At 40.5% G+C, this 19,279-nt stretch overlaps 1 protein-coding gene across 1 annotated transcript in view; it reads right to left on the bottom strand.

Annotated features, from left to right (window-relative positions):
* The window catches only part of PLXNC1 (plexin C1), a 145,654-nt gene that overhangs the window by 69,172 nt on the left and 57,203 nt on the right, over positions 1 to 19,279 (bottom strand). The window contains exons 5-9 of the mRNA XM_054580215.1: positions 14,236 to 14,350; positions 6,021 to 6,168; positions 2,666 to 2,753; positions 354 to 456; positions 121 to 219 (exon numbers count right to left, since the gene is read on the bottom strand). Of these exons, the coding sequence (XP_054436190.1) occupies positions 121 to 219; positions 354 to 456; positions 2,666 to 2,753; positions 6,021 to 6,168; positions 14,236 to 14,350 (553 nt within the window). The remainder of the gene's footprint in view (positions 1 to 120; positions 220 to 353; positions 457 to 2,665; positions 2,754 to 6,020; positions 6,169 to 14,235; positions 14,351 to 19,279) is intronic.

Here is a 19,279-nt window from a genome sequence, read left to right as displayed (position 1 = left end):
AAAAAGGGAATTTTGGTCGAAAGTAAAAAAAGGGAATTTCAAAAAGGAACCCAAAGTGGTAGTTGTTACTGTTACTTAAAGGGGAATTTTTCCGATATCAACACAAAACCCGGGTCTGACCTGGGAGCCCTGGTGGGTTCTGTTACTCTTCCCCGCAAACCCTCCGACTCCGGTTGTTTTGGATGGTGCCGGCCTCTCAACCGCAACTTGACAAGGTTCCTGAAATGAAGAACATCCCTTCAACATCCACACAGGTGGGAAATTCAGAGTTTGAAATAAACACCAAAGATAGGCTGGGAGGTTGCAAACATTGCTTTTGGTTACATCTTGTGATACCAAAAGTGTCACTTTACCTGGTTTCCGTAGTAATCAGAAGGGCTGCACGCTGTGAATGGGTGGATACACTTTCTCTCACTTTTACACCAAGCACAGTCTGTTCCAATACACACGGGGCATCTGGCAACATGGAAAACCAACTTAATTCCTACAGTTTTAGAAAAATCTCCATATCCTAGAATTTCCCTCTGTGAGATGACCACATGTGAGCATTTAAAGAAAAAAAAATCCCTAAACAAACTGTGATGACAGTCCTTTGAGGCTGGGGACAGAGCCCTGACTTTGTACCCCGCGGGCTTCGGGCAGCCTTCAGGCTGATTGACTGTCATTACACCTGCAGGGGCGTTGCCATGGAAACCTGAAGCTGGGGTTGCTGGCCTGGCAGGTACACAACAGGAACCCGCTGAATCTGTTTCTGAATCTACTTCTGCTATTCGTCTACCCTCAGGTAAGTTTCCCTCTGGAGAGTGGTCTCTCCCTCCCCACCCCTCCCCCATATCAGCAATAACACCACCAACTGCCCAACAGAAGTAAGGCCAGAAGTGTCACCTGGCAAGCAGAGGGAATGGGATGCCATTGTTTGCTTTTTAACCACACTGAGGGAGAATTGTGTCTACTAATCAAATGATCTATCCTGCTTGGATAACGGCGGAAGGCTTGAAAAGCACTTACAGGATTATCGGAGTTAAAGGCCCACAAATACAGAAATAGAGGTTGGTCTGGAAGCAGCCATGGGAGGCCGAAGGAAGGCTCCGCCTGGGGACAGTGAAAGGACTAGTGCAGGCAAAGGGGACACTATTCATGTTTTATGTAGTCTTCAAGAAATGCCGAAGCATTATGAGATTCTGACCTATAGCGAATACAGTTTGCAAGGAAGAAGAAAACCCTGGCTCAGTGTTTCTCTCGCCACCTAAGTGCACTGGAAGCAGGTTTGTGATTTGCATTCCTATTCTCACCACTCCCTCCCACCGTATGGCTGCTGTACTTCGCTTTTCTAAGGGAAACAGGTACCCAGGGAAAGGGTGCTCCCCCTCTGGGAAGCTGCGGGTCTGAGGTCAGGTGGCCTGCTAATCACCCAGCTATGGGACCTGGGGCGAGGCACTGCCTTTGTCTGACCTCCACCACAGGCGGGGGTTGAGAGCTGCCATTATGTTTCAATTCTCTCTGAGCCATAAAATTCTATTTAACTCTACCCCTTTTTTCCTGTTTTCATGGACTTCTCAGGCTTTTTGTATCAAGTTTGTTTTGTTTTTTTTCACTCCCTAAATTCATTCTGTTTATTAGAGATAACTGAACTGCATCCTGCAAGGGTAAAGATAAGTTCCAGGGGCCCCTGTCCTAATAGCTATAGAGTGGCCTCCCAATTCAGTTTCCAGTTTGAATTCATTTTCCCCAGAGAAACAATGGTTCCCAGGCCAAGCCAAAAAGAGTTCACATTTGGTACTCACAGAGCTGGTCAATCAAACCACTGAATGAACTATAGAATCACTAATAATAGAGCTTCCCATTGTTTCCATGGGAACCTCCACCCCACCTTCCAACTAGCAAATCAGGAATCTGAGAAACATATTTCCTCTGTCTTCTCTTTGCTTTATAAGCAAGGAGTGAGGCTGTGGTCCTGACTCACAGGATTACATAGCTCATTAGGGTCAAATGTGGTTTTAAAAAAGAGATGGGGGGCACAATTAACATGTTCTTTTCTAAATTAAATTTATTGGGATGATATTGTATAAGTTTCAAGTGTACAATTCTATGATACATCATCTGTATGTTGCATTGTGTGTTCACCACCCAAAGTCTAGTTTCCCCCATCATCATATATTTGACCCCTTTTACCCACTTCATTCTCCCCCCACCTCCATACCCCCTGGTAACCACCATATTGTTGTCTGCTTTTATGGGTTTAACAAGTTCTTTGATGAAACAGACTTCATCTTGTCCTCCGTGAGTATGATTTCCCCTTATCTCCTGCTCACACCCTCTTTCTGGACCCAAATCCCCAAAGTCATTCTGATCAGGGGAGAAGCTAGCAGCACCCCTTTTACTGTTACTTCAAGGCCACCTTCCTGTCTTGGGCAAATGTACTTCCCTCTTGGTAGAAACACTTCTGCACAGCTGTGTGCTGCTTAGCTGCTCCGCCTTACTTATTAGGGCTTGAACGAGCAGGCTTATGAGCTCAGGGGCCCTCCCATCTCCCGTTAGGCCACGCTCCAAAAGGCACTTTGGAAAGTTCTATTTCACAAAAGAGTTCTTTAGGAAGTCGAGGAGTAAAGCAAATAAATAAATTAAAGCCAATGAGAGAATATTTAGACTTCAAATAAAATCTTACTCTCTTAATGATGAGCAGTTGGTAAAGTTGAATCTTTTTGATAAATGCCAAGAACCGAAGGAGAACGTCACGTTGACAACTAAAACATCTGGAGCAAAGGGGGGAAAAAAAGTCATTTACGGTGGAGTCCTGCTATCATCAAGCAAAGCTGTAAATGCAAAAAGTAAATATTTTGTCTCCTCTGCAAGGGTGGAGGGAGGCCAGCTGCTCACTCACATTCAGTCAGTATGGGGTTCCTTCCTGTGGGCCATGCACATCAGGCAGCCAGAACACATCGCACAGGGCTCGAGACAGACCCCGGCCCACCTCACGCTCCGGGCCTCCCATGGATAATCACTAGGAAAAAGCCATTTTCCAGCCCATTTACATCTCATACTCTCCCCGGGATCAGTATCTCAACTTGTAATTGGCCACAGCATAAGAATAAAACAAGTCACTGAGCAAGAAGTGCCTAGAACATGAGAATCAGAATGTGAGGGGGGAAATCGTGCACCATCAGAAAAATCTGCACTACAAATATTTACCTAACAAACTCTAAAGTGTGGCTCCCAGGAGCTGGGATCCATGATCTTCTTGGAGTCAACTGTCGCCAACTCTGTGGTGCAAGTTTTCTTATCAAATGTTTGAAAACCTACCTATTGGTTAGAAAACCTCCAAAGAATAAAGTCAGAAAGATAAACACTGTGCTAAGTCAGCATTAGAAAAATGTCCTGTTTCCTGTGCCTCTTTAAAACTTACTTGGTGCCCTATCCAAGATGCATCCCAAACCTAGCTGTCTATCAAAATCACTTGAGAAGTTGATGAAAATGCAGATTCCAAAGCCACGCTCCTAGGTAGTCTGACTTGGCAGACCTGGGATAAGGCCGGGAATCTGAGGTGTGAAATGTTGCCCACAGAATGATGGTCTATAGCCAGGTCTGGGTGCCTTTTGCGCGGGTTGTGACCAGGGACCGGTGCTACTCTGGGATGTGTTCACTGTCACCCATTTTGGTATTAATATCTTCCTCCTTTAATAAATTAATGGTGCTAGTAGATGATGATATTTTTTAAATAACAGAATAAGAAGTTGGCCTTTGTAGGCCCCTCTAATTTTCTTACTGGAAAGTTAGTAGTGCATGGTTTCAAAAGTCTGAGAATCCTGACTTTAAGTTGCTTCTCTAGAGCAACAAAATTCATGCTGAAAGCCAGGATGCCCCATAAAATTCTGCTCACATACAATAGGTCTGTGTAAAATGATAATCCTCTGTTCTAAGACAGGAGGTTTGGAGGGCTGGCGTGACCTCTCAGCAAGAGCATTGGAACAGACACTTGCTAAGCGTTAGTAGAGCGAACGCATGGACATTTCTCACCGAGGCCCACCCAGTGAGAATACATGTCGAGGGAATCTACAAGTGTCCAGTGATGAAGACTGGCAAAAGTCACACTTTGTTGAGTATCAACTGTGCACAGAAAAATACTAGGAAATATCACAGGGAAGTAAATGATCTCTGCTCTCAAGGCATTTACAGTTATTCTGGAAGAGATAAAATAGTGTAGGTAAAAAAAGCACCACAATGAGAGCGGTCAAGGGAACACCCTAGGAGTGGTCTGCAGCCCATGTAGCACCTGGGGTGCCTGCGGAAGGCCAACGGGGTGCTGGAATGATCAGAACAGTTAGAGCAGAATCCATAAGAGCTGTATGAAGAGGTGACTTTTTCCCCAGTATTTCAAAGCAGAAGCGCAATAGGATTTGGTGAGAGGGGTGAAGTTTCTCTAGGCCAACAGTTTGGCAACGGCCATTGGCTGACTGAGAGCAAGAGGTGGGAAGTGAGTTTGCCTGCTCAGAATATGTGAGGCATTCAGAAAAGGGCAGGCAGAGGGTTGAGTGCAATTGATGGAGGCTCTAAAAGCAACCAGCTAGCTTTACAAGGTAATCGCAAAAACTTCAGAAGCATATTTTATAGGTGAGCAAGATCTGCATTTTAATGACCAACATTAACTAGAAACACATCACAAAGGCAGTATAGTATGGACATAGAAAAGTGGAAAACAGAAATAATTTTTCAAGCAATTTGGATGCAATCAGCCACCATGAGCCCAATAGCTGAGAGGCATTTTTGAAGCTTGGCTCTCCGGCCTGGTGCATTCAATTCCCTTTTGAGGGATTTAGAGTTAATTAGATAACACCAACTCTCGCCACAAAACTCAACTTCATTATAATCTTCACCCATTCTAGGAAGACTGAACCATGAACTTGACTCCACTTCCAGTCTCTCTCACCCAAAGGGACTCATGAATTCTCTGTTGAAACTGCTAGCCATTTCTGGAATCCTTCCACTCCTCTCCATCCCGGCTGCCTCTATCTCAGCTCTCACTGCCTGCCTCACCCGGACCTTGGCAACAACAGCCTTCCTTCCATCTGATCTTTCAGAACTCAGTCTTTTCTTCCTCTAGCTCATTCTCCACCTGTGGCCATCCATTCATTCAAGCAACAAAAAACTATTGATTGCAAATGGCTAGTTTTGTGCCAGACACTTCGTGCCGTCTTTGGTATCCATTTTTATCACTTCGCTTTCCCCCTGTCCCTACCCCATTTGCCTTAGCTATACGGAACTTCTTTTGGCTCCTCAAACAATGTTTTCTCTCCCCTGGCCATCACACTAGTGAGTTTCTTCTTGGAATACTCTTCCCCTCTTTGGCTGGCTCCACTCTATTCATTCTCCAGGAAGCTTTCCTTGCCCCCCTGCCACCCCCAAGTGCAGTAAGGCATCCTTTTCACATGCTTGCCATGGTACGCTCTAGTCCCTGTATGCACACACTTCTTGCAGCGAGCTGTTTACTTGTCTCTACCCCTCAAATAGGCTATAAACACCATGACCAAGGGCCGGGTCAGCCTTTTGGGGTTACTGTATCCCTAGCGTCGAGCACAGTACCTGGCACGTAGCGGTTGTTCAATATACACTTCTTGTATGAATGAATGAATGCAAGGAACTTAAGATGATAGAACAGTAGTCACTCTTATTTTCTCTTCTCCGCAAGGACATTCCAACTCTTCAGGTGTCTGAATTCTCTGAACCATTCGGGTAGGATCAGCCCCCCATGGTCTCAGGCTTTACTCCACTCACCAATCCAATTTACCATCCTCTAATTCTCAGTCACATTTGAGGGTGGGGTATTGCAGTCATGGGAGAGGTAGGGCAGAGGTGAGCAGGACTGAGAGAGAAAGCAGGAAGCAGGAGGTAGGGAGAGACCCAGTCTATAGCATGGGACTATTCGGATATTTTTGTCATTTAATTTGCTGTCTGGGCAATCTGAACTCGAGAGGTTCTCTTGCTTTTTTCACTTTCTGACAAAAAGCAGCAAAGAGTCCACTTGCCTTTGTAGGATGCTCTGGTCAGGATGTTGCAGGTGCAGGTCTCGTTCGGCCGGCTTTCCCCCTTGCAGAGCTCCCTGCCAGTGTCCACGTTCCTCACCACACACCCTGAGTGTCTGGGAGGGACGCTTCCCACCAAAGTCACCGCAGTCTGTGTGGGGAAGAAGATGATTTAGGAACCAAATCATTGTTTTTGCCTCATTTCCATCCATTCTAGAGCCTTACGTGAACTCACCCTTTGACCTGCCACAGAAGAACTCCTCAGGTTGCCGATGTAAAGAAAGATGTTTTATTGTTTATTTGGTTTGCCTTTTTGTGAATCACATACTCAATTCTTGGGCTGCTTTTATTCTTTTGTGTATTTTTCTGATCAATTTTTAAGAGCTGTCTATATAGTATAGAAATTAATCCTTATCTGTCATATTACTGACAAATATTTTCTCCTAATGTAAACTGTTTTTCTTGTTACACGTGTGATATCTTTTACTTTACAGAACATGCTTTTATATAATCAAACAAAGGTTCCTTGTCTTGACTATAAAGTTCTTCCCAAACCCTTGCTTATAGGCAAATATAAAGCTGTCTCACCACCTTTAAAACATATCTTTAATCCATCTGGAATTTACTTTTATATATTGTGTGAGATAAGGGTCCAATTTTATTCTTATTCAGATGGTTAATCAGCTGTATCACAGCAATTTACAAAACAAAACAAAGAAACTCTTTTGCCCACTGAACTGAAATAACCATTTTCGTCATATATGATGTTACCATAGATCTAGAATCTATTTCTGAACTCTGCTCTGTTCTAATTATCTATTGATCTACTCTATTCCAATGTCATCAAGTTTTTACTACTGTGACTTTAAATATATTTACTGTCTGATAAGTATATTTACTATCCTTATCTTCATAAGCATTTCTCTTAGCATTTACTAGATACTATTCTTCCCTATAGTGTTGAAGATCATTTTGTCCAAAGGGAGTTAAGAGACTGAGTCTAACTGGAATTGTACTATAAACATATACATTAATTTTTAGGAGAATTTATATCTTCATGATATTCCGTATTCCCATGCAAACATATGATTTTTTTTTCATTTGTTTCTCTTTGGTCCAGGGTTCATTTAAGGGAGTGTACCTTGATTTCCCAGGTGTCAGCTTTGTATTTCTTATTGCTAATTGCTAATAGTAGTTTGTGGTTAAAGAAAGTGGTCTATGAAATCTGCTTTTAAAGTTATTTAAGATTTTGTTTGTGGTCCAATATATGATCAAATTTGGAGGTGGTGGCTATTGGTGTGTGTATGTGTGTAAACAAGGGGACACAAAAATAAAATCTTGAAATTTTCTATACAGCAACTTTCCCTCCAGTGTATTAATTAAAGGAACAAGGCTCAGTTCTCATGTTGGAAAGGAAAATTAAAGGAATTAATACACCAATGGTGGGCCCCTTTGTATCGTATGCAGGAAGGGGATCTGGTGGGAAGGCAGGCTAATTATTAGGAAGCTGGGGGCAGAAAAAGTGTTAGCTCCGTGACGGGGATGAAGAGCTGTCATCCCAGACAACCCGGGAGGTGCCCATCTTCCATCATACTTCTGACCTCTGCCAACTTCCTGCTCGGGCTACCTAAGATTCTGTCTTTTGTCGTCTAATGAGCTTGCTAAGTTGATTCTAGCCCAGGAGTCAATCCCATCTTTCCATTTTCAAAGAATTCTGTTTCTGGGACATTCAATCATGCTGGAAGAAGGCAAGTTCTTACAGTCCAACCAGGAGGAATCGAAGTCCAACCATGTCTAGGGAGTTGAGGCTACTAACATACCCCAAACCAATCCCACCAGCTCATCTTCAACAAGTGGCTAAGCTCTCATCCACCTGCCTTCTGCAACCCAGCATTCATATCTGTACCACACATCTTAGCACATGATCATATCACATATCATCTTGTGTACATACATGACTTACATGTATTTTGCTATTCAAACATAATGAAAGTATCAGAAAGTTTATTTAAATCTTATTTTTACCATCTGTTTTAAATTTTCCACATTTCCTTCTAGTTCTCACATACGTGATTTTAACGTAACTGTAATTATTGCACTTATTTATTCTACATTTATCAAGCTCTTTAACACGTATCAAGAGCTGCACAAAGTACTGAACACTTCAGTGAACCAAACAGCTATAGTTTTTGCCCTCAAATAACTTATAGTCTAATAGAAGCATGGAAAAGTCCACTAAACTAAAACTAGACCAGTTTTAGGGCCACAGAGTATTAAGAGATCATTAAGAAATGACAGAAGCCTGGGCTGTGACGGTACAGTGGAAATGAGAAAAAAATGAACGGATCAAGATGCCCTTTAGAGGTAGCACCTGGCATGACTGGAAATGGTGTGTGTGGAATGAAGAATTCGGGTGAGCAAATGGATGGATAGAGGTACGATGTACTAAGATGGGACACAGAGGGAGGCCAACTTTGGGTAGAAAACTCCAGATTTCAATTTTGGATGTGTTTAGTTCAGGATCCTTGTATGATAATCAAGAGGATATGGGCCTGGAGCTTGGAGGCACAACCTGGGGTGGATATAAAGGAGACATGAAAAGGTAAGATTGTCTGTGGATAAAGTAGAGAGACACAAGAGAGAAAGAACCAAACAACTCTAGTATTTCAAGGTAGGGAGAGAAGGAGCCAGAGAGGCAGGCCAAGGAGAAGAGAGCATGGAGAGCGTGTGCAATGGAAGAGAGGGTTTCAAGAATCTGGCCAGTTCTCCGGGTGAGATGAGGACTCCCAGCATCTGTTGGAATGGCTACATGGAGCTCACTGATGACTTCAGCGAGAACAGTTTCTGGGGAACAGTAAGGCAAAAGCCAGTTTGTGGTGATCTGAAAAAAGGAGATAGCAAGGTTTTTTCAAGTGCAGTGGATGGAGAGGTTAGCCAGGAAGTTGAAGGTATTTTTGTATAATCTGGGGTTCCAGGTGAGTATGATTAAAAAGCTGAAGCGTTGGCTTAATAAATCCAACATGGGAATCCTTGGCAGGTTGATAGGTCGTTCTTGAACTATGCTGGATAAAGAGAAAATGAAGGCACAAAGGATCAAAGATAGTTTGAGTGTCAATTAGTTGATAATGTCCATGGGGGCAAAAAACATTCTACCAGGCCAACCAACATGGCTTATTTTACTTAACCATTTCCCTGATTGCCAAATAGTTCTGTTATTTCCAGGTTTCTAATTCTATGAATGCTACTGCAATAGCCTCTGTATGCTTCTGGATGTTCCTCTTTCAAGTTAATTCTTCAGAATTCTAAGCCTGGAACGTTGCTTCAAAGAATGAATATATTTATGACTTTTAAAACATATTGCCAAACTGCTTTTCAAAAAGATTGTGCTCATTGGCATTGCCATTTGTATTTATTTGATAACTGGTGAAGCTGAACATATTGCTATATCTATGGCAAACTCTCTAAACCTCTTCTGGTGAAAATATATGCTTTGTCCAACTTTTCTGTGTCCTGACGCTTTTCTTTTTAATTTCTCCTAGCTTTATTTAATACCTTGTGATTAATATTTTGCCTATTGAAAATGTTTCCTAAAGTGTGTGCTTTAGTTATTTCTTTTGTTGTTGTTGTATAGATTTTTTAAAAGTATGTGTATTTTTTTTGTTACTGCATACTTTATTGCTTCAAAGCTAAGAAAATTACACTCCTGAATTATCTGATGCTCGATTCTATTTTCTGTTAGTTTTTCTGTGTCAGCTTTTCATATGAATTTCTTAATTAGCCTAAATTTTGTTTTTGTATTTAATATAAAATGTTAATTGAATTACAGTTCCATATTGTAAGCCAGTTGGCTTAGCACCTTTCAAAAAATAATTATTTTGTTTTCTTTTATGGCACTTGATCTTTAAAATTTTTAAATCTATTTCTCAGCTTTTTACTCTATTTCATGTAATAGAGTAAAAAGTATTTTCCTGTTTTTATACCAGAATCATGGGCTGAATTATTGTCACTATATATGTTTACAATCATATGGAAATGGTCTTGCTTAAATAATTTTCTTTTTTCAAAATATATTTTGGATATTCTTGAGAAGTTCATATTATTCCAGATGAATTTATATTAATTTTAAGACAAGTCTATTCAAATTTCACTGGGATTACATGAAATCTAGAAAACAGATTGAGGAAGATGTGACATTTTTATGCTATCTTCCCGCCAAGAAACAGTATGTGTCTGGATATATATCAAGATGTTTTCTATATCTTCCAAGAAAATACCTTGTATGTTTTTGCTCTTATTTTTATTTATACTTATGCTTTTAATTGATAAGGTTTCCCTATCATGAATTATAAATAGCCTCAATAGACCATTGCCCCACATTCTAAATACTATTTTTAAAAATCACTTAAGACAAGCTGTTATAAAGCCAAAATTACTATTTTTGGTAGTTGTCTTCAACATGCATCTCCTTGTAAAAATAATTTTAAATATAGGGTATATACCTTGGTCTTTAAGGTTATAACTGAATATTTCTGTTGTTTTAATGGATGGAATCTTTTATTAATGGACATTTGACAATTTGTTTTATTTCACATGTAAGGTTATTGATATTTAAATACTTGTTGAACACTTAGCACTTCATTTTACTTTTATTAATTTAAATAGTTATCAAAGATAATGTGTTTAGATTTTGCAGATATACAGCCACTTAAGAGTGGCAAATAATGACATTTTTGTCTATTCCATTACAATAATTATTTCTATTACTTTTTTCTTGTATTAATGAATTGGACAGAACTTGAAAAATAGTGTCAACTGTATCAGTGATGGCGAAATTTCTTGTTTTCATTCCGATTTGTAAAAGAAGGTTTCTAGTGGCTCTCTATTAGAAACCATGCTGTTTGTGGGAAACACTTCATTTCTACATCTTTTCACTTGTTTTTTATCAGTATAAGCCATTTTTACTGAATGTTAACATCTCCTTGTGGGTATGCACAAACATCATTTTACATAATGCAAAAACAAGATGTGCCATACATCCTTTTTTATGTCTGTGTCTGCAAGGATTTCATTTTTCTTTCTTTCTTTTAACTTATCCATGTCTTCCCTCTCCACCACTTCAGTCATGTCATCATCAGGGAAGCCCATATTTACAATCTAGTAATGAATTCTTCCATATTTTTCTCAAATAACCATATAGAGGCATATACACATTAACTTCTACAAGGACTTTTTTTGATCAATACAAGATCATGCTACACATACTTTTCAGCATCTTGCTGTTTTCACTCAACACCACCTCATGGAAATCCCTCCAAGATAACTGGAATTGCTCTAATATTTATTTTTAATGTCAATTTCTTAATAAGGATGACAATAACTATCTTCTAATTGTTTTGTGTAAAGAGATGAAGCTTCTTGGGAACAGAGTCTCTGAATTATATGGGGTTTTTCTGTACCTAGGAAGTTACTAGAATGTTATGAGGCATGTGATGGACAGTTTGTGAACACTCCATGAAGGGAGCTAGTATGTAGAATTGAGGAAAACCATGGACCACCATCTCTGTAGGTCAGGATAAGGTAGTATTTAAATAAACAAAGATCTGAGACTTTGAGATAAGTCATAAATGACCACAGGACAGAGATATTTTTGAAATATTATGACCAAAAGATGCAGTCAAATGTCCTATCAACCCTGTTAAAATAATCAGCCCAGAGTTGGTTTCAGAGACTGGCTTTACTCAAATTACTAAATTCTTATCTCCTTTACCATGAGAGTGATGATCAGCTGGAGAGATTGAGGTAATGGTTGTGTGGGAAGACTCTAGAGGGATTAGGGTAAACCACAGTGGGACTCGAGGTAGGGAGGAACGTCCTGGTGGTTGTTTGGGTGGTAAATATTTTTTGTATGTTCCAGACCAAATATAAATGGTGATTGATTTATACTAGTGAACCCAAAGATAGGTAAACAAATTATGTAAGCAGTACTTTTTATTTAATAAACAAGTTACTCTCCCTCACTTCATTCAGCTGAATTCTTACCCTTACAATTTTCAGGATGATAGAAGAAAAAAATCTGCATCTTAACCACTTATCAGGATCCTGGGTAAAGTCAAGGATCATGGTATTTTCTATCACTGTCTATCAGCAACAAAGATTTTTCAGACTGATAAGATGTTGGGAAACGCCCAGCCTGGCTTCAGGGACTGTAGCCTCACTGATAATTGAGAGAGCCCTAAGGCTGGAAATAATCAAGGAGGCCTTGGGAAAACAGGCCACTGAAGAGACGAAACCTGTCCCCCTGGCAGGGGCACAGCCCCTGCCTCCCTGACATCACCCTGCTTGGCCCTGTGATGGTCGGTTGTTGATGACGAGTAAGGTCTCTTCCGAGGAGAGAAGACCTAAGATAGACATCAGCCAGTATGGGCAGTGGGACAAGGACTTGGGGGACAAGGAGAAAGGGCAAGAAGGTCCACACCCCTCGGCTCGGCTTAGATATGGCCAGAGTCCTCACTCTATCTGAAAGAAATTTTATCTCTTAGTGGCTCTGCCCCACCTGCCTGGCTCAGGCTTCAAACAATACTAAAGGCAGGTACAGCCCTAAACTGGATCTGGCAGTTCCTGGGTACAATCAGGCCTAGAAGTAAGTTCCTCGAAGCTTGCTTTGTTCTTCCCTCATAAGCTATGATAACCGGCTTATACTGGGAAGGAGATTTACATTATTCATAGATCTTGACCTGAGGCAGATCTCTGGTGTTCCTCAACATTTTGACATTGTCAACCTTTTCACATTTTAACTTATCCATGTCTTCCCTCTTTTGACAATGTCTTCTGACATTTTGACAGCCTTTTGACATTGATTGTAGAGCTTTGCATCCATACCCGACACCCCCCGTGCATATGGTTCTCAATAAAGGCCTTTGGACATGGGGGTTCAGGACCTCCTCCACTACAGGGAAGTTGCCATGTCCCCTCTCCTGGCAAACATGATGCGTGCTTATTCCCCCCACCCATGACAACCCCAGGACGGGCTTTGCGGGATTCAGAGCCCCGCTCCCTCCTCAGCTGGCTCCAGACAGTAACCCTCAGATCCAGGAGCACTCACACCCTGTGCTCCCCGCAACACATCGCCCCCCGCAACAATAAGAGAAACAAATATTAGGTCATACCTATGCTTAGATGCCTAAGCACCTTTGTTACAGAATTTGTTCACTCAGTCCTGCTTGAATGAAGGCTTTGAAAGTTCTTTTTTTACACACCTCCCAGGAAGACAACAGAAAGAGGCAACCACCAAAAAACCTTATATCCTTCAGTTCTGATCAGTTATGACTTCAAAGCTTGATCCTTTTATTATTTATCACTCATTAAATGCTCTGACTCTCTTTTATTAAGAGTTAAATCATCTTAAGTGGTATGGTTCTTGACATTTGAAATGGCAAAGTGTAAGAGAAAAAAGAAAGTGGCCCATTTCCTTGTTAATGTGACATTCAAATAAAACAGAGGGACCTCAACAGGCAGGTCAACTGGCTGTTGATGGGGATTCTGTACAATTATTCATAATACAAGAGCCATAATTAGGGAGAAAATGTCTCCTTACAGCACTGCTGAAGTAGCAATAGGACATGGTTGATGTGGGAATCAGAAAATGCTTGAATATACTCATTTCTTCCTTTCTCCCCTCCAGTGACAGGGCTGATTGGCAGTTCTGCCGAGGCAAGAGCCCACTGGGTTCTTTCCAAGGGACCCGGCTTGCAATGTTCACTGCCCACATTGGTTTCTCTCCCCACTGTCAATACTGATTGAAGCCATGTTCATAAAAGAGATGTTAGGAACACATAAGGAAAAGGAGCCATAAAATAAAACACAATTCTACACTAAGCCACATTTAAGGCATCATATTGACCATGAGTCTGAATTTCTTTAATCAATATGTTTTCCTACTACATAAAAAGTCTATCTCTTCTTTAAATTCAACTATTGAGGGTCGTCTGCCGCTCCACAAGATAACTAACTCCATGTGGGCAGGTCCATAATGTGTCTTGGTCTCTGCTGTATCCCTAGCTCCTTATGGAGTGTATGGCACTCTTCGTAAGTTAACTAATTGAATGACTCTCCTAACTAAGCGTCTTTGATTGCTAACAGATATTTTACGCACAGAAGGAAGTTAGCATCAATGGTGCAAAATGAGACAACAAAGACAAATTAAAAATTTTCCTCTTACCTTATCTTTACCTCTTTGAGATATGTGAATTTGAGGGCACTTTTTAGGTCCTGATGAAATATCCAGCCAGTTTTCTGAGTTCTCTGAATGTACACAATCATCTTTAAAAGTACACCTATTAAAAAAAAAAAAAAAGGACAACAAAACAGCAACCCCGCACATGCATTAGTTTAAACTTTCACATACTGGCTTCGGTACAAAATACCAGACTTTGTACAGGGGGTTATTGACTTTGAGCAAGAATAGGAAGGAGATGCTAAAACCACGAAAAGTAACAGGAAAACAGCAGAGCGTTTTTTCCATCATGTCTCAGGGCAGAGAGTCATCTCTCAAGACGACATCTCCAAATACACCAAAAGCACATCCTCTCATGGATTCTGAAATTAAAGTGCTCCCTTCTAGAAAAACCTAGCAAAGAATAGCCCAAGAAAGGGTTTATATATTGTATACATCTTAGGTTTGCAATTCACTCCCAGAACACTAACCTATTGTAACTTTTCTGTAGTTAAAAACAAAAAGCTATTTTGTGCTTTGCAGTATGATAATCAAATAAAAATGTATTAAGGGCAGAGTCTTCCCAAGAATTTGATAAGATATTCTGTAACTATGTGCTCATTTATTCAGATACACCAAAGTATATCAAAAGATATGGGGGAAACACCTTCCAGGGCCATTTTCGCAAGTCGGCCAGCTCAGAGGATGCCCCAAATAAATCAGGCTGTGGCCAGGGCCAACTACTTCGATAAACATCATCAGAAGCGGAGTGGCAAGACCACTTGGTTTGCTTGGTGTCTCGGTCACTCTAAGTCATGCTAACTTGGCAACTCTTGCTTCACCGGAAGGGCTGCCAACCCGATAAAAAGAACGAACATCAAGTGCCGTGTTATTTTCAAATGATGTTGGACTCCACAGACATTTCATTGAATAACGTCAAGTTAAAAGCAAAACATGTCTGTTATTTATGCTTCCTTGAGGCCTATGGTTAAAATGAAGGGGTCGGAAAGAACCACTGACATTGAGTTTTAAAAGAAACTGAAAATTCATGAATCATAAGATTGAAAAGCAACTAAATCATAACTCCATTCTGCTGTGGGGAGTCCCTGAGAGGATCTGAGTAAATGAGATATGGGCCCAAATAGTGCATTTGACATGCATTGACATTTTACAAGTGTTTCTTTCTTCTTCCTCCTTTCTCTCTATCTCTCTCTTTTTAAATTCTTAAGAATTTAGGCTGCATGGCTTGTCTTTGACTCTGTGCTAATTTGAATATGACAAAAATAGAACAGGAAGCCAGTAACTTTCATTAAACATCATCCACCAGCACAATATTCTTACTATGTACTATGTACATATTATTCATATGTACAATATTCTTACATCGTACTATGACATTTAGGGGAACCCTGCTTACAGTGAGCATGTCTGTGTCTGAAATCACCTACATCTGTGTTAATTCCTTCTCCAACATCATGACCATGGGGATTTCATCAGCAATTCTCCCAAAGCCATAAGTTTATCTGACCCTTGATGGCTAGCTTGTCTGTCATGGACATTAAATTCAAATTAAACCACCTTTCAATGTCAGGGGGAGTTTGCAAAGGAGGGACAAATACCACTGGACTGGAAAACAGAGAATGAGGCTGGTTTCTTATTTTGTCATTGAAAGAGATTATGACTGTCAAAAACTACCTGCCAGTCATGTGCACTCTGGTTTGTATAAGGCACTTCCTCTGCCTAGGAGGAAAAAGAACACCAGCTCTACAGGGATTGGAGCACAAATATTTTTGTAGGCTCTTAATGCTGCCTGGGAGTCACGGCCTATGGCTGTCAAAAAAACAAGTGTAAAATATTTCAGACAAATAGTGCTACCATTTGCCAATTTGTAGGCAGACACCAGTAGCACCACTGAGTTATCACTCCCTTTTCTGAACTCCTATAGCATTTCTTGTCGGATCCACACATTTTGGTATTTAATCATATGCTGCCTTGAATTACAACTTAACTGTTTCATATGTCTATGTCATTTCTCCCCAAGTAAGCCCTGAGCTCCTTAAAGGAAAAGAGAATGTCTTTAATGTTTCTTCAGCAAATCCTTCAGTGTCTGGCAGCATGATATGCAAATACTAGGGTTTCAATAAATATGTTTGAGCGAATGAATGAAATATGAAATCTCTATAGGTCCTTTCTATTGGCGATTTTTGTTTCTAGAGTTCCCTCATGATTTATTTCTGATTCCTACTTACAGTAATGAGACTATTTTTTTAAGGCTATTTTTAATGTACGTTAGAAATTCACATCTGGGGCCAGAGAAGGAACAAATTAGGAGTGGAAGTTTTTAGTTTATCTTCTGCAAATATATATATCTATGGATATATATATATTTCTATCTATAGATATATATATATATATATACACACACACACACAAATATATATACACATATACTAGTATATAAAATAAGGTTTCATTTCCTACTTTGTGTAAGGTAAAAATAAAATCTAACCACGTTAAGCAACTAAACATGAATTTCTTATTTACAAAGCACCTTTGAAATTTGAAATTTCTAAACTCCCATCCCTTGCTTCTCATCAGTTAAAAATTAAAATTGAAAAAATAAAAAAAACAAACCATGAAACCAAGAATGTATAACCAGATGGTCAACCAGCAACAGTGTCTTATTATTTCTCCAATATTACAAATTACAAAATCTTCATGACAGCACATTACCCACACATTCAAATTTCTTAAGGAGTGGAACAGAGCCCAGAGGTCCCAAGTTTTAGTAAACAAAACCAGTTACTTTGAAATGATCCCTTTTGAAAGCTAACCCTCTGAGTCCTATGTCTGAACAAAAGCAGTGGCCACCCTGGGCAGCTTGGCTCAGGTGGCTGGGGATTGCCATGCAGAGTGAAAGGCTGCCGGTTCTATTCCTGGTCAAGGCACATGCCTGGGTTGCAACCCAGTTGGGCAGTGTACGAGAGGCAACCAATTGATATTTCTCTCATACATCAATGTTTTTCTCCCTCACTTTCTCCCTACCTTCCCCTCTCTCTAAATAAATAAAATCTTTTAAAAATGAAAAAAAAAAGCAATGGTCAAGTACATAAACTTTTAAGCCATTGCCCAAATAAAATTAAAATCACATTGTCAGGCACAAGGTTTGATGTGAGGGATCCTCAATGAGGCACTCCCAGAGAGGTGGGTTTCTTAACTGGCTTCATTTTCTTTGGGCCACAGATAGGACCAAAACTGGATTCAGAATGGGATGAGCGCATTCTGGAGAATATAGCGGAAACAGATTTGCTTTCCTTACCTAACTCTGCTTACTTTGCCTCATCTGCAACTGAGAGTCTATCCAAAAGTACCAAAATCCCCAGTCAGTATTTTACTTTTATTCTCCTTTATCCAGCTACATCTCTTGCTTACATGATAAGGCCAATGTGCAGCACTAGCATATTTGCAAACTTAGAAATAAAACTATGTCAAATGCAAAGAAATGGCTGCCTGAAGGGGAAAAAAAACCCCAATAAGTTAATTTAAAAAAAAACAACACAAAACTTTCCATATGTGAAAAACATTGTATGTAGAAACAATGTAGTGAATGCAACTATTTAAGAAGGCTTGTTCTTATCATTTGCCATAAAATCTGCTGCAGAGCTTAATGTATTCAAAATAAAAGAGTTTGATATTACCACTCAACTATATCAGTGCGTGGACTACCGCTTCCCCCACCCATCAAGTATGTTTAAAACATACCCTTGCCCCAACTCATGAACACGGTGATTCCAGACATTTGTTTCTAAGTTTGCTATGTAGAATTCTGAAACTATTCTTATACTGTGGGTTTGCTTCCTGGGTTTATGGAACTCTGTCTAAACCCTAACGCCCTCTAGTAACTACCCCACCACGCACCTGCATGGAGGGGACACGGCCCCAGGTCAGGTGCTGGTCTGAGTGTTCACAGTTAGCACTTCCCCACTAGCCCACACATAACCTCATTCAACAGGGATGAAACTGAAGCTCAGCGAACTGCAATAACATGCCAAGGTCACCCAGCCACAAGCGACCAAAACCTGGCTTCAGAAGCACACGCTTGGCCACTCCACTGCATGGCCACTTGTGAGCCCTAGCTGCCATTCAATAAGGTGCAGAAGGATAAAGACATTCAGAGTTCCTCTTGGCCTCCTGGGGTCTCAGCAATGGTTGGAGGGGAGGGCTTGGACTTGGCCAGGACCAGGCGACAGAGATGAGGATCCCGGGAGCAGAGAAGAAAGAGGGTGAGGCAGAGTCTCAAGGATGAAAAGGGTAACAAGGGTTTGGAGGGGGCGGGGGGTTCTGAGAGGTCTCAAATTTTCATGGATCACTAGCCCTGAATACAGAATATCCAACTACAGGTAAAAATTCCAGGAGGTCCCCAACTTACAAATCCAATGTGTTTTTAAAAATTTGCTTGCAAACCATCTGTTTGTAATATGGAATACACTTTTCTCCCCATGGAAATAATGTTATAAACAGTGATTAGGTTTCCAGGTTAGTCTACAAAACCTATTTATCCATAATGTTACTTCACTACTATATATTTGCAATAAAAGAGTAGCAGAAAACAATAAGATTGCAGCCATTTGCATTATATAGCAGTTTTTCTTCTTTACTTATTTGTGTTTCAGCTCAGCTGGTAGTCTGGGAAGAGTGCCCAGCTGGATCAACTTTTAAATTTATTATTATAGTATTGTATTTATACAGTATTTCTACTGTTTAATGGGTATGGCTTAAATTATTAATTGTTTTCATGCCAACATAAAGAGCAGGGAGACCCACCTCGGAAAAGGAGCTGAAGTTTCCAGGTAGGTGAAATGCCCATGGGCCAGGTTGGGGGACCTTGAGAATTGACTCTATTAGGCTAGAATCTCTAAGCAAAAATTTACCACTTCCTCAACCTTGAAATAGAAACTCTGAACTCAGAAATGTAACTTCTACTTCTGGCCCCTCGAATTTCATCAGCATCCTCTAATGGAATTGTTGTTCTCCAAGAGCAGACAGTCCC

This window comes from Pteronotus mesoamericanus, unplaced genomic scaffold (genome assembly GCF_021234165.1).
Source record: "Pteronotus mesoamericanus isolate MK-2021 breed Mesoamerican mustached bat unplaced genomic scaffold, CSHL_Meso_final contig_56, whole genome shotgun sequence".
In the NCBI taxonomy this organism is placed as follows: Eukaryota; Metazoa; Chordata; class Mammalia; order Chiroptera; family Mormoopidae; genus Pteronotus; species Pteronotus mesoamericanus.
Note: the sequence above shows the minus strand (reverse complement) of the source record. Positions and strands in the feature narration are given on the sequence as shown.